This window comes from Oncorhynchus mykiss, chromosome 27, assembly GCF_057628025.1.
Source record: "Oncorhynchus mykiss isolate SJ-2025 chromosome 27, ASM5762802v1, whole genome shotgun sequence".
In the NCBI taxonomy this organism is placed as follows: Eukaryota; Metazoa; Chordata; class Actinopteri; order Salmoniformes; family Salmonidae; genus Oncorhynchus; species Oncorhynchus mykiss.
The window spans coordinates 6,414,415-6,430,002 of NC_143048.1; the positions used below are offsets into that span (position 1 = coordinate 6,414,415).

Sequence of the window (15,588 nt, forward strand, 5' to 3'; positions counted from 1 at the left end):
CTGAGACCTCCGTAAGTGCATAGGGGCTATGGGTGGATTTGGGATTGGACAAGTGTCCGCCGCTCTCTCGCTGCCTTACTGCTTCAGTACCACCAGTACCGTCAGTACCACCACGTCCACTTTGGTTTAAAACATGTCTGTAAGTCGATGCATGTAGACGGTCCGATAACGGGGGCCTTTCAGGGTCCATTGTTCTTTGTTATGCATTTTCCATTATAAACATATTTATTAATTTAATGCTTTGCTGCTCCTCCAAAAACCTCATAAAACCGTTTTCTGTAATTAGAAGCATTTTTTCATGTCTTGAAAAATATATATTTACATTGCTATGCTGCATTTATTTTGTCCGTAATCATTTATCCTGTTGATTTATTTCTGCTATTTATCCATTATCATAGACATCCATTCATTTGATGCAGTCCTGTCTTGTCACTTGAATCACAAAGAAAAGACAAAAGAAAGCCCAACTAGGGTTATGTCCTGATTCTCCACCCTTCTCCCGAGTCCAGAAACATGCAGTCGTGGATTTAACAATGGGTGGAAACTGCCTCAAACGCTTACACTCAATGCATTTTAAATCCATGATGGGTAGTGTGCACACGCACGCTTTTTGGGAGAAGGGTGGAGAATCGGAACCTTGGATTTTAGTTTCTACAGTGAACCTGAACTTGATTCAATGATCCACATTGGGGTGCGCTTGTCCTCCATTGCATCTCCCAGTGAGAAGCGGATGCTCTGCCAGTCCACCGCCCTGTCCAACTACAACGATCATCCCTGCAGTGATCACTAGGGGACGATCGAGGTCTGACTTGCTTACTTGTCATTTGTGCCTTTATCTGAATCTCTTGGTAAGAATGGTTAGCCCCATTTTTAGTGTTCTTAAAAGGCTAAGATCCCTTTATGAACACAGACCCAGTACAACCAACTCCTGTTCCCCTCTCATCTTGGTATCAATTAAAAATGGGATAATTATCTAAATCTATTTTTTTTAGTACTCTTTGGGAAGCAACGTGGGAAACATGGGAGAGGACCAACACACGGCCTCGGCGACTGTAGTACAGTCTACATTCCTGTCTTCACAAGCCAAAAGCAGTGTTTATATTGGGAGTATATATTATACACTATTCTTTCTATCAATGGATCACTAGTCCTGTCAAAGGAAACGGACCGTGGAAGGTCGTCAACATCATGTACAATCTTTTCGGGCTTCAAGACACAAGTTTTTCATTGAACAAGTCATTTTTATTTGCCATTTACTTCCATAAAAAATAATTTACAAACAAAAGGAATCCATTCACCTGCCCTGAAGTTAATTTGTCTTTGCAACGCATAGATATTACCAAAAAAAACTTTTTTTTTTTAAATAATCAAAATTAACACAGTTCTTGTCCAAAATATTAACACAAAATCTTTAGGGGGAGATATTGAAGGGTATAAATAAAAAAGAACCAAACATACATTTTACCTCAAACTATCAAAGATTGATGATTGTCATACTTTTCTCCTAGCTGGACTGTAACATATGATTGGGAGAACCATGAGTAAAAAAAATATTATAATAATAATTGTTTGAACTGGTGGCCCTAATGATTGATGCAGACTTAAGTTTGGCGCTCACTTAAGCATACCAGCTTTTATCCTGTGGTGTAATGAGAGGACATTCTGGGGTTTGTGTTTTAATATGGCCATGAGCGAGCTCTTCGGATCTTACTTTGTGATTAAGAAAGCTCAAACTAAGGAGTGTATTGTTATCAAGTCATTCTCTCCTGTAGACATTGTGGTAGTCTGACCAACAGATAAAATGAAGTCTTGCCATTTTGTTTGTAGAATGAAAACCACTAGGTATGTGTATATACATATAAGCATAACATTTCCGAGGAGTTCTGTGTAAAACACTATCAGAGTTGAACATTTTAGTCCCTGTTCAGACGACTTTCATATAGGTTATGTTTGCCATAGGGGTGAGTAGAGTACATTTGAATTGTTTTACTTTCAGCACCACGCCATCAAGGGAAATATAGTATTCTTTCTAACAAGGATATCTACATATGTAGATCTGGAAATAATCCGAATTCATATAAATGTCAGTTTTTAAAAACAGCTTGTCCAAACAAAAGTGCTGTCTTGGCACAACTTACATACTTACATTTCTTTACTGAATTAAATATGACCACTACGTTTTTATAAACCATATCTATCCTTATCCTGTTGTTACCTCATATACCAGTGATAATGCCTTGCATTACACCTGGGAAGGTAACACTTAGCTTTGCTCAACTTGGCATTGCCTCAGCTTACCCCATGGCCAACATTTTGACTTTACTAGCCCACACAGCTACAAGGATGCACTTTCATGGTATGTTTAGGAATTCATATTGAAGCTTATAGAGACCCCAACCAATGTATAGAACAATCTTACAATTGTATACTTTGGTTTAGATACAAGCATCACGAAACCTCAAACCTAAATTCATTTGTCTTGGCGAAAATCTGTTTTTTGGACCTAACTTGTTTACCACTTTTTCCATGTGGTTCCTTCCTTCAGATTTCATGAAATGATGACCTCTTGCTAAAAATTTGGTCAAATTATACATTTTGTGAATGGTTTCCTAGAAACAAGGGTGGCTCAACTTACCCCTCTCCCCACATTAAAGAGCCATTTTATCTTCACTTTCATGAGAAACGAAGCTGACATTTCACTCGCAAACACTCCTTCACCCAACTTAAACCAGATATTCACAGACAAAACATGACGACAAATCATAACAAACAAAACAAAATCAGTGCACTGGACAAATATTCACGAATAACGATAAAACAAGTGTGAAAGAAAGTCAGCTGTACTGCTCGCTGTGATTTGTAGAATAAGAGGCTGAATGTATATAAGGCAGACAGAACTGGAAACATATCAGCGTGATTCTTAACTCTTATTTACAAGGAGTACAAGAACTATGGAAGAAGAAAAAAAAGAGTACAAGAACTATGGAAGAATGAAAAAAAAGAGTACAAGAACTATGGAAGAAGAAAAAAAAGAGTACAAGAACTATGGAAGAATGAAAAAAAAGAGTACAAGAACTATGGAAGAAGGGGAAAAAGTACAAGAACTATGGAAGAAGGGAAAAAAAAGAGTACAAGAACTATGGAAGAAGGGGAAAAAGTACAAGAACTATGGAAGAAGGGAAAAAAAAGAGTACAAGAACTATGGAAGAAGGGGAAAAAGTACAAGAACTATGGAAGAAGGGAAAAAAAAGAGTACAAGAACTATGGAAGAAGGGAAAAAAAAGAGTACAAGAACTATGGAAGAATGAAAAAAAAGAGTACAAGAACTATGGAAGAATGAAAAAAAAAAGAGTACAAGAACTATGGAAGAAGGGAAAAAAAAGAGTACAAGAACTATGGAAGAAGGGAAAAAAGTACAAGAACTATGGAAGAAGGGAAAAAAAAGAGTACAAGAACTATGGAAGAAGGGGAAAAAGTACAAGAACTATGGAAGAAGGGAAAAAAAAGAGTACAAGAACTATGGAAGAAGGGAAAAAAAAGAGTACAAGAACTATGGAAGAAGGGGAAAAAGTACAAGAACTATGGAAGAATGAAAAAGTAACCAATGACGCTTTGGCTTCATCGGAGCTCTGCTATTGGCTATTGTAGTACAAAATAACCCAATCCGGAACTGATAGGAATGGGGACCCCTTATCCATGCATATTTCACCACCCATGAAGAAATCACTGATTTGACCTGATTGGATAGGCCTTCACCTATCCAAGTCGTGTCAGCTCATTGATTACTCCAAATGAGGGAAAGAAGAAAGGATGCATTCCAACATATTCAAACAGGGCCCATCTCTCATACGATAACAGAGGATGAGACAAGGCCTTACGTGTTCATTCACAAAGCCAAAAACAAAGGGAAAACACATCTAAGATTAGTTTCAGTGGTAAGTAAAAGCTACAACAACAACAAAAATACAAAGACTAAACTGAAACGGAATCATGACCCATACTGGGGTCCATTTTGAGAACATAGCTCTAAAGGTTGAATGTTGGTTTACATGGGTAGATGAAGCAGGCTGTATACATGTAGACATGGTTGGTAAGACCGTCATTATGCACCCACGGTTTCAGTGTACAGACTTTAGCAAAGTAGGAAGTGAATGCAGCCAATCACACGCAGAACAACAGCAGGTGGACCTCTAGAGTAAAGCTAGCTCTGGTCCAGGGCGTTAGTTCACGTTGCTCCACTATGCTGCAGAAGGAACGCGCACTAACGCCCTGGACCAGAGCTAGCGCGAAGCCTACACAGACGTCCCTCCATCAAAAAGCAACAAACCAAAAACAACTCCTAGCCATGTCTTTTTAAAAGGTTTGTCTCAGGTTATTTTAAATAAAGAAATTCATTCAGAACATATTACACTTCATGAAAAAGCAGTTCCGGGCTGCTCTTCAGTGATTGGTTGCCTGAGTTGGCATTTGGATTAAGGAAAATATATAACAAACAGTCCCTCTTATTTCATGCTCTAACTGGATTTTATGGGTGCAAAGAATAACCACATTCATTAAAATTGCTAGGCTGATCCCAGATCTGTACGTGCTTAGGCCAGCATCTCTGTCATGTTCTTCATTATGCATATGAAAAACAGGATAAAGTATGAAATAGCATGACTTGAGAGAACATAGCCACGTCCTTTGTTAGCCACTGCCATGCTAAAGAACTACGAATCTGGGATCAGGTTAGAGAACTGCAGCACATATCAGATGAGTTCTCCTGGAAGTTGTAGGCTACGAGGCATCAAAGGATCCATCCCACCCTGAGCGAGTGAACTGGCCTGGGAGCAGCTGCAGCAGTCGCCCCCTCACACACCTACGCTCACTTCTGCACGTACATGTACTTATCACCCTTTACTCCAGAGGACACACACACACACACACACACACACACACACACACACACACACACACACACACAGAGAGAAGCGAAACCATATGTAAATGTGCTCATAGATTGTATCATAGGACAGCTGGTAAGGAACATTCAACACCAACACAACATTGCATTGTATTAACCACTGAAGATCAGATACTAAAAAATACAATTTTAACTATAATTTTGATGAGTAGTACAATTTACAAGGATGGTAAAACAATAGCCAGTGTCCATAGTTACCTGGTCACTAGGAGGTTTCTTGTCTCCATTGACACTTAAAAGCACGGCCTCCTCTGTGTTGTCACTCTTCATCTCCACCACTATGCCGCCCTTATTCGGTTTGGTACTAGAAGGACAGCTCGTAATCACCAGCATGACCAATATATTACCTTTTTCACACTACTACGAGCTGGCCTGTTTATGCCTCCACCATAGTTGCGATACTAAAAAGGACTAGAAACTATCCCAGCCAGCACAGTACGGTTCGGGTTAGCACGATAGTGTGAAAAGGGTATCTGATAGCAACAATAATGACACTTCAGGTAAAATCATGGACAAAAAAAACGATGAGCTGTTGTAGAGGTATCGTCTGAGGCATATTCAACAAATTAAGCGCTCTGATATAAAAAACTTTCCCCAAAATGCACAGCTCTTCCAGCAATCCTGGTTGGAGGATTCCTGGAAAACCTGGGAATTTTGAGAATGCTTCTGGAATTTTGCAAACCTTAAATACATTTAAAAAAAAATGGAAAACACACTTACAGATCCTGCTTGCCCGAACGCCCACATGGGAGCTTGCCCTTCTTGTACAGGAAGTACAGCACACTGCCAAGGATAGCCAGCAGGAGAATACAGATGATGATGACAGCTATGATCACACCGCTGCCCTCTGGTGGGACAAAGAAGAAGAGGCGGAACCACGGGTCATTTCCTGTCCGGTAATTGCTTTATGATAACATCGTCCTCTTTAAGGAGTTTCTGATGATGATGTGTGTTTGTGTGTGCGTGTGCGTGGGGGTCGCTTGCATCATTCAGAGACAACAGCATGCACAGGTGGTGGTGGTGATGAACAGGTGTACAGTCTCTGAACCAGGTTGTTCATCATGGAAGATGTTCTTCATTGAGGACTAAAGATCAGCCAGAAGGAACACTTTCCAGAGTTGGGCTGCTTGGTTTCTTTTTCAAAGAATACCAACCAGAACTACAGTATGACTACAGCATGACAAAGGGAGAGAGAGAGAGTGAAGGAAGGTAAAGAGGCGGATGGGTGCACTTGGGGATGGACCTCCCCTGGAGGAAAGATGTAGATGGATGGATCCATTTCCATCAAGGGAGAGAATGGGTGATACCACTCCATTCTCTCAGGAGGGGGATTGTACTCAAAATGCTCAATGTGCAAATTTAACTTTTCAGCCTGGTTTAACTTAGTTTTTTCTGATTACGTTTCCAATGATTCATGAAGCATCATACAGAGAAAATATACAAATGATAACATTGTAACTAACAATGTATGATGATAAAAAATGTTTTAAAAAATCTAGATTTCATAATTTTCCACTTTATCATTTATAAGTATCTCTCCACATAGATAAAGTTGTGTAATACGGTACATTTTCATGCAGTATTACAAAGTCACAAACCGAGAGATCCTATTCAATTATAAATTATTCCATATGTCACAGGTGTTGCCTCCTGAGTAGTGAGTACAAAGCCTGCCCCTGCATAGAGAACGAGGGTCCTGTGTTGAGAAAGCGAGAGCTGTGGTGGGGGGTTGTGGAGGGTGATGGTGGTGGTGGTGGTTGGGGGCGGGGTCAGTCTAGGCAGTGTGAGCTGGGTGGAGCGAGGGGTGGGCAGGGCAGCCTTCTAAGAGCGTTAGGTGGGTGGCAGCATCAACAAGAAGTCACAAACCTTTCTTGACTCTCTTCGGAGGAGTTACTGGCGTTACTGTTGTTACTGTCACTGGAGCTACCACTGTTACTGGAACTAATGGAGTTGTTACTGGACAAACCACATGGACACAGTTGTCACGATAATACACCAGCTCTATGGCAACACAACACTGTTAACGACTGTGCAACAACCGCCTTGTCTACTTAGCATGGCCCTAATCACTTAGCTCCGTGTTACAAACACAGATAGGCAGGAGACATGAACCAGGAAAGGCTCTGCAGTCTGCACTCCTCCCCCCAAAAAATGTCCTAATCGTTTCCAGGAGCGGCAGCGCTGGCTACTTAATCCAATTTTGTCTGCAAATGAAACAACAAACAGGATTTTCCCTCAGAGGGACGTAGGCATAGATTTCCTGGCATGACGTGAGCGGTCCGCTTGAGGAAATGGGAGTCAGGAGACTGTGTTGAGGGCACTTTTACCATCAGCGCACGGCTACAGTTTCAGCCTCGATCCTGATCTGTGTGCAAACAAGACAGCTATAGGCTATATTTATGCAATAGGGCGATACGCAGCCATTTAGTGAACATAGTCCGAAATAGGATGACAGCGTAGTAAGAGTTCTATGGCTGGTGTCCTGGACCCAGATTGAGCCTAATTCTGGACTAAAAAGCATGCTCAATGACAGCCCAGAATCTCCATTGAAATGGATTTTTAGTCCAGTTCAGGACAAGAGGCTTAATCTATCCGTGTCTGGGAAGCCGGGCCATGAAGATTTAATTTAATCGAACATCTAATTATGACAGTTATCAAAGAACAGATCAGGATATGTTCGTATTATATGACGGAGCAACATTTGGAAGATAAACAGCTCTCGCACACCAATGAGTCAACAAAAGGTTTCTCAACCATGACCGTCCTCATTAGTAGAAACCTTAGTGCACCCATAAAGACCATTTATGGGTTTTAATTCAGATTTGGGTCATTTCTAAAAGCACCTGTCGCGTTTTTATTTTTCTTCTCTTTAAAAAATGTTTGGCCTGACTCACATAGAAAGCTAAACTAGACCGCAAACCGTTCGAACACAAGATTGGGGGAAATAGGATTGAGCACAAGGGTGCTCGCTTGATTGATAAATGAAGTTACTTGTTTCAACACCATGGTCATTTTTTTTATTGCATTCACAGGTGATCAGATCTCACAATGATTGGGAAATGTTAAACACCCCGTTGATGTGATACAGTGATCTTCAAGGAATGACAGCAATAAAGACTACGTGGAACTCAACCAATGCCACAGCAGTGATGACGGTGAGTGTTATCTACTAAAAGAGTGGTACACTTACCTGTAGTACTGGGAGCTGACGAGGTCGTTTGGACAACTGAAAACAGGCAAAGGGGAGAGTGACACTGAGTTTGAGGGAAACTAAGAGAAGCTTTACTAAAGATGATTTGAAGCTCAGGTTCGAGTTTTTTCTTATGTTGCCATTAATTAAATCCTTTGGCCGTTAGTATATTCTGCCTGTTGATTTTCTCTTAACAATCAGACCGGACATGTTGACATAAAATATACACGATATGACAAATAAGAAAGTGGACAGACAGAACTTACTGGCTTTGAGGCTGAAGGACGTGGAGACTGTGCCATGGTCGTTGGAGGCGTTGCAGTAGGCTGTGACGTCAGAGGTCACCTTGATGCTCACCACACTGAGAACCTCGTCCTCTGTCTCTCTTTGGGACAACTTCAGGATCTGGCACAAACGGCGAAATAAAGTACAGATAAGACCAGAAACCGAACCACGGGTCTGTCCCAAATGTCATCCTATGGGCCCCGGGTCAAAAGTAGTGCACTACAATGGGAAAAGACGGTCATTTGGGACGAACAATAAACATTATTGACAAATGTAGAGATGTCAGTTCAGAAAGGAATGTTGAACGTGAGTTGCTTTGTCGATTAACATTGTTACAGGAAATGACCCAGGAAGCCAGGATTGGGAACAGATCTGTGCATAAATAGATCAAAAGCTAGTCAAACATTGTCTGTATGAGTTGACCCAGAGAAGCCCTCTTTTCCTGCTGGTCTGTCTGTCTGTCTGTCTACCTGTGATTTGTCAGAGGAGCTCCATGTGATAACAGGGGTTGGGTATCCTCTAGCGTGGCAGCTCAGCTTCTGGGACTTCCCTGGGCTCACCTCCTGGACTGGGTCTGCTGACTTCTTGATCTCTGGGTGTCCTGCATGGGAGAGGAGGAGGGTTAGTTGTGTGTGTGTGTATATGTGTGTGTGTGTGTTTGTGTGTGTTTGTGTTTGTGGGCTCACCCTCTACGAAGACACGTAAAGAGCCACTGGTCTCCAGTCCTTCCAGTGAAGACACCTTCACCACACACACGTACGTCCCCGCCATGTCAAACACAGCGTCCTTCAGGGTCAGTGTGTGGCCCTCTGCAACTTTTTTTCCTTTCTAGACACACACACACACACACACACACGTCTAAATAAATCAAATGTCACATGCGCAATGGAATAATTACTTACAAGCCCTTAACCAACAATTAAAGTAAATAAGTAAATAATAATAAAAAAGTAACACAATAAAATAACAAAAACAAGGCTCTATACAGGGGTACAGGGGAGTCAATGTGCGGGGGTACGGATTAGTCGAGGTCATTTGTACATGTAGGTAGGGGTAACGTGACTATGCATAGATAATAAACCGCGAGTACCAGCAGTGTAAAAACAAATGGGGTCAATGTACAGTTGAAGTCGGAAGTTTACATAGACCTTAGCCAAAGACATTTAAACTCAGTTTTTCACAATTCCTGACATTTAATCCTAGTAAAAATTCCCTGTCTTAGGTCAGTTAGGATCACCACTTTATTTTAAGAATGTGAAATGTCAGAATAATAGTAGAGAGAATGATTTATTTCAGCTTTTGTTTCTTTCATCACATTCCCAGTGGGTCAGAAGTTTACATACAATCAATTAGTATTTGGTAGCATTACCTTTAAATTGTTTCATTTGGGTCAAACATTTCGGGTAGCCTTCCACAAGCTTCCCACAATAAGTTGGGTGAATTTTGGCCCATTCCTCCTGACAGAGCTGGTGTAACTGAGTCAGGTTTGTAGGCCTCCTTGGGCTTTGTGATGGCTACTCCAATACCTTGATTTTGTTGTCCTTAAGACATTTTGCCACAACTTTTGAATTATGCTTGGGGTCATTGTCCATTTGGAAGACCCATTTGCAACCAAGCTTTAACTTCCTGACTGATGTCTTGAGATCTTGCTTCAATATAACCACAAAGGTTACCCTCCTCATGATGCCATCTATTTTGTGAGTGCACCAGTCCCTCCTGCAGCAAAGCACCCCCACAACATGATGTTGCCACCCCGTGCTTCACGGTTGGGATGGTGTTCTTCGGCCTGCAAGCCTCCCCCTTTTTCCTCCAAACATAACAATGGTCATTATGGCCAAACAGTTCTATTTTTGTTTCATCAGACCAGAGGACATTTCTCCAAAAAGTATGATCTTTGTCCCCATGTGCAGTTGCAACCCGTCTTTTTTATGGCGGTTTTGGAGCAGTGGCTTCTTCCTTACTGAGCGGCCTTTCAGGTTATGTCGATATAGGACTCGTTTTACTGTGGATATAGATACTTCTGTACCTGTTTCCTTCAGCATCTTCACAAGGCCCTTTGCTGTTGTTCTGGAATTGATTTGCACTTTTCGCACCAAAGTACGTTCATCTCTAGGAGACAGAACGCGTCTCCTTCCTGAGCGGTATGACGGCTGCATGGTCCCATGGTGTTAATACTTGCATACTATTGTTTGTACAGATGAACGTGGTACCTTCAGGCGTTTGGAAATTGCTCCCAAGGATGAACCAGACTTGTGGAGGTCCACAATTTGTTTTCTGAGGTCTTGGCTGATTTCTTTTGATTTTCCATGATGTCAAGCAAAGGCACTGAGTTTAAAGGTAGGCCTTGAAATACATACACAGGTACACCTCCAATTGACTCAAATTATATCAATTAGACTATGAGAAGCTTATAAAGCCATGACATAATTTTCTGGAATTTTCCAAGCTGTTTAAAGGCACAGTCAACTTCTGACCCACTGGAATTGTGATACAGTGAGTGATAAGTGAAATAATCTGTCTGTCTTGTTAATCTTGTTGGGAAAAGTATTTGTGTCATGCACAAAGTAGATGTCCTAACCGACTTGCCAAAACTATAGTTTGTTAATTAACAAGAAATTTGTAGAGTGGTTGAAAAACAAGTTTTAATGACTCCAACATGGGCGGCAGGTAGCCTAGTGGTTAGAGCGTTGGACTAGTAACGAAGGTAAAAATCTGTCGTTCTGCCCCTGAACAAGGCAGTTAACCCACTGTTCCTAGGCCGTCATTGAAAATAAGAATTTGTTCTTAACTGATTTGCCTAGTTAAATAAAGGTAAAAAAAAAAAACTTCTGACTTCAACTGTAAATAGTCCAGGTGGCCATCTGATTAAATGTTCAGCAGTCTTATGGCTTGGGGTAGGTACTATTAAGGAGCCTTTTGGTCCTAGACTTGGCGCTCTGGTACCACTTGCCCGTGCGGTTGCAGAGAGAACAGTCTATGACTTGGGTGACTGGAGTCTATGACGATTTTATGGGCATTCCTCTGACACCGCCTGTTATATAGGTCCTTCATGGCAGGAAGCTTGGCCCCAGTGATGTACTGGGCCGTACGCACTACCCTCTGTAGCGCCTTACGGTTGGATGCCGAGCAGTTGCCATACCAGGCAGTGATGCAACCAGCTGTAGAACTTTCTGAGGATCTGGGGACCCATGCCAAATATTTTCAGTCTCCTGAGGGGGAATAGGTGTTGTCGTGCCCTCTTCACAGCTGTCTTGGTGTGTTTGGACCATGGTAGCTCGTTGGTGATTTGGACACCAAGGAACTTGAAACTCTCGTCCCGCTCCACTACAGCCCCATAGATGATAATGGGGGCCTGTTCGGCCCACCACGATCTGCTCCTTTGTCTTGCACACATTGAGGGAGAGGTTGTTATCCTGGCACCACACTGCCAGGTCTCTGACCTCCTCCCTATAGGCTGTCTCATCGTTGTCGGTAATCACTACCACTGTTGTGTCATCAGCAAACTTAATGATGGTGTTGGAGTCGTGTTTGGCCACGCAGTCGTGGGTGAACAGGGAGTACAGGAGGGGACTAGGTGGGAAAGGGCAGTGTGGAGTGCGATTGAGATTGCGTCATCTATGGATCTGTTGGGGCGGTATGCAAATTGGAGTGGGTCTACGATATCCGGGATGATGCTGTTTATGTGAGCCATGACCAGCCTTTCAAAGCACTTCATGGCTACCGACGTGAGTGCTACGGGGCGGTAATCATTTAGGCGGGTTACCTTCGCTTCCTTGGGCACAGGGACTATGGTGGTCTGCTTGAAACATGTAGGTATTACAGACTCGGTCAGGGAGAGGTTGAAAATGTCAGTGAAGAAACTTGCCAGTTGGTCCGCGCATGCTCTGAGTACATGTCCTGGTAATCCGTCTGGCCCCGGGGCTTTGTGACTGTTGACCTGTTTAAAGGTCTTGCACACATCGGCTACCAAGACCATTATCACACAGTTGTCTGGATCAGCTGGTGCTCTCATGCATGCTTCAGTGTTGCTTGCCTCGAAGCGAGAATAAAAGGCATTTAGCTCATCTGGTAGGCTTGCGTCACTGGGCAGCGCGCAGCTGGGTTTGCCTTTGTAGTCCGTAATCATTTTCAAGTCCTGCCACATCTGATGAGTGTCAGAGTCGGTGTAGTAGGATTCAATCTTAATCCTGTATTGACTCTTTGCCTGTTTGATGGTTCGTAGCGGGATTTCTTATAAACGTCCGGATTAGTGTCCCACTCCTTGAAAGCGGCAGCTCTAGCCTTTAGCTCGATGCGGATGTTGCCTGTAATCCATGGCTCCTGGTTGGGATATGTAGGTACGGTCACGGTTGGGCGACGTCGTAAATGCACTTATTGATGAAGTCGATGACTGTGGTGGTATACTCCTCAATGCCACAGGATGAATCACGGAACATATTCCAGTCTGTGCTAGCAAAACTGTCCTGTAGTGTAGCATCTGCGTCATCTGACCACTTCCGTATTGAGAAAGTCACTGGTACTTCCTGCTTTAGTTTTTGCTTGTAAGCAGGAATCAATCAGGAGGATATAATTGTGGTCAGATTTGCCAAATGGATGGTAAGGGAGAGCTTTGTATGTGTCTCTGTGTGTGGAGTAAAGGTGGTCTGGAGTTGTTTTCCCTCTGGTTGCACATGTGACATGCTGGTAGAAATGAGGTAAAACGGATTTAAGTTTGCCTGCATTAAAGTCCCCAGCCACTAGGAGTGCTGCTTCTAGAAGAGTATTTTCTTGTTTGCTTATGGCCTTATACAGCTGGTTGAGTGTGGTCATAGTGCCAGTATCGGTTGTGGTGATAAATAGACGATTACAAATAATATAGATGAGAACTCTTCTTGGTAGATAGTGTGGTCTACAGCTTATCATAAGGTACTCTACCTCAGGCGAGCAATACCTTGAGACACACACCCCAGCCCCTCTTCTTACCAGACGTAGCTTCTCTGTCCTGCATGGAAAATCCCACCAGCTCTATATTATCTGTGTTGTCGTTCAGCCACGACTCAGTGAAACATAAGATATTACAGTTTTTAATGTTCCATTGGTAGGACAGTCTTGACATTACATCATCCATTTTGTTTTCCAATGATTGGCCAATAGAACGCATGGTAGTGGAGATTTACTTACTTAAATTCTCAGAAGGCAGCCCGATCTCCTCCCCCTTTTTCTCTGACTTTTCTTCACGCAAATTATAGGAATTTGGGCCCGTTCCCAAGAAAGATGTATATCCTTCGCATCGGACTCGTTAAATAAAGAATCTTTGTCCAGTTCGGGGTGAGTAATCGCTTTTCTGATGTCCAGAAGTTATTTTTGGTCATTAGATAGGGTAGCAGCAACATGTGTATGTACAAAATAAGTTTAAAAAACAAGTTACAAACAACGCGAAAAAACAAACAAAATAACACAGTTGGTTAGGAGCCCGTAAAAAGGCAGCCATCCCCTCCGGTGCCAATCAAGCACAGCTACACCTCTTTTAGGAGAGTCGAAAGACACAGGGAGATCCGAAAGACACAGGGAGATCCGAAAGACACAGGGAGATCCGAAAGACACAGGGAGATCCGAAAGACACAGAGAGATCCGAAAGACACAAGGAGATCCGAAAGACACAGGGAGATCCGAAAGACACAGGGAGATTCGAAAGACCCAGGGAGATCCGAAAGACACAGGGAGATCCGAAAGACACAGGGAGATCCGAAAGACACAGGGAGATCAGAAAGACACAGGGAGATCCGAAAGACACAGGGAGATCCGAAAGACACAGGGAGATCCGAAAGACACAGGGAGATCCGAAAGACACAGGGAGATCCGAAAGACACAGGGAGATCCGAAAGACACAGGGAGATCCGAAAGACACAGGGAGATCTGAAAGACACAGGGAGATCCGAAAGACCCAGGGAGATTCGAAAGATACTTGAGACAGATATCAGGGGGTTGTGGGAGCTGTTTAGTTAGACATTATCGATCATTGTCTTCTGCTGAAAAAAACATGGCTTTCCTTTCTCTGCCATATCGTGGATTGATAGTTACTGTACCTATTTAACAGAACACAGCAGGAGTTATTTAATGGAAGCCTCTCTAACATAAACCAGGTAGAGTTTGGTTTATGTTAGTGAGTAAACCTGTCTTTTGACCTTCCACCAGTATTGAGTAAAGCCTGTGTGTCTACGTATGTTGATGACTCACATCACCTACCACAGCAAGTGAAATCACTGCAACACTGAACAACGAGCTGTAGTCAGTTCTAGAATGGGTGGCAAGTAATTAGCTAGTCCTAAATATATATCAAAAACTAAAAGCTTTGTATTTGTGACCAAACATTACCTAAACCCTAAACCTAATATTGTAATGAATAATGTGGCAATTGAGCAAGTTGAGGAACTGCTTGGTGTAACCCTAGATTGTAAACTGACATGGTCACAACATATTGATGCAACGGTAGCGAAGATGGGGAGAGGTCTGTCCGTGATAAAGCACTGCTCTGATTTCTTGACATCACAATCAACCAAACAAGTCCGACAGGCCTTAGTTTTATCACAGATGAACTACTGCACAGCTACTGTATATAGTCAATGCCACAAAGAAGAACATAGGCAAATTGACTGCATCACTACTTGTCTTTGTGAGAGGTATTGCCATGTTGAAAGTAGCTAATACACAGCTCTAACACCCATACATACTCCACAAGACATGCCACCAGAGGTCTCTTCACAGTCCCAAAGTCCAGAACAGACTATGGGAAATGCACAGTACTACATACAGCCATGACTACATGGAACTCTCTTCCACATCAAGTAACTCAAGCAAACAGTAAAATCATTAAAAAATATATATAAAACAACACCTCATAGCACAACATGGAATGCGAAGAGACACACACACACACACACACACACACACACACACACACACACACACACACACACGCATTCACACACACTCTAAAACACACTCTACACACACACACATGTTAATGTTGAGGTATTGTGTATTTTATTTTGTACATTTGTATTAAGAGAGTAATAATGTAACAATATATTGTATAATGTACTGTTTTATTTAAGATGTAGGCTGTTGTTGTGTTTTGTTGTAAGGTAATTGATTTAACCCCGTTTTGACC

The 15,588-nt window shown here is 42.4% G+C and overlaps 1 protein-coding gene across 7 annotated transcripts in view; it reads right to left on the bottom strand.

Annotated features, from left to right (window-relative positions):
- Positions 1–1,220: 1,220 nt before the first annotated feature.
- LOC110507384 (cell surface glycoprotein MUC18) overlaps positions 1,221–15,588 on the bottom strand; it is a 46,204-nt gene continuing 31,836 nt past the window's right edge. For 2 of the 7 annotated variants that reach the window (XM_090224282.1, XM_090224283.1), the window contains exons 10-17: positions 9,125–9,266; positions 8,909–9,039; positions 8,420–8,558; positions 8,154–8,189; positions 6,830–6,919; positions 5,684–5,810; positions 5,162–5,267; positions 1,221–4,894 (exon numbers count right to left, since the gene is read on the bottom strand). In XM_090224282.1, the coding sequence (XP_090080408.1) occupies positions 4,865–4,894; positions 5,162–5,267; positions 5,684–5,810; positions 6,830–6,919; positions 8,154–8,189; positions 8,420–8,558; positions 8,909–9,039; positions 9,125–9,266 (801 nt within the window). In that variant the 3' untranslated portion in view covers positions 1,221–4,864. Of the gene's footprint in view, positions 4,900–5,161; positions 5,268–5,683; positions 5,811–6,829; positions 6,920–8,153; positions 8,190–8,419; positions 8,559–8,908; positions 9,040–9,124; positions 9,267–15,588 lie in introns of all 7 variants that reach the window. The other 5 variants (XM_021587344.3, XM_090224284.1, XM_090224285.1 and 2 more) reach the window with 3 other exon arrangements.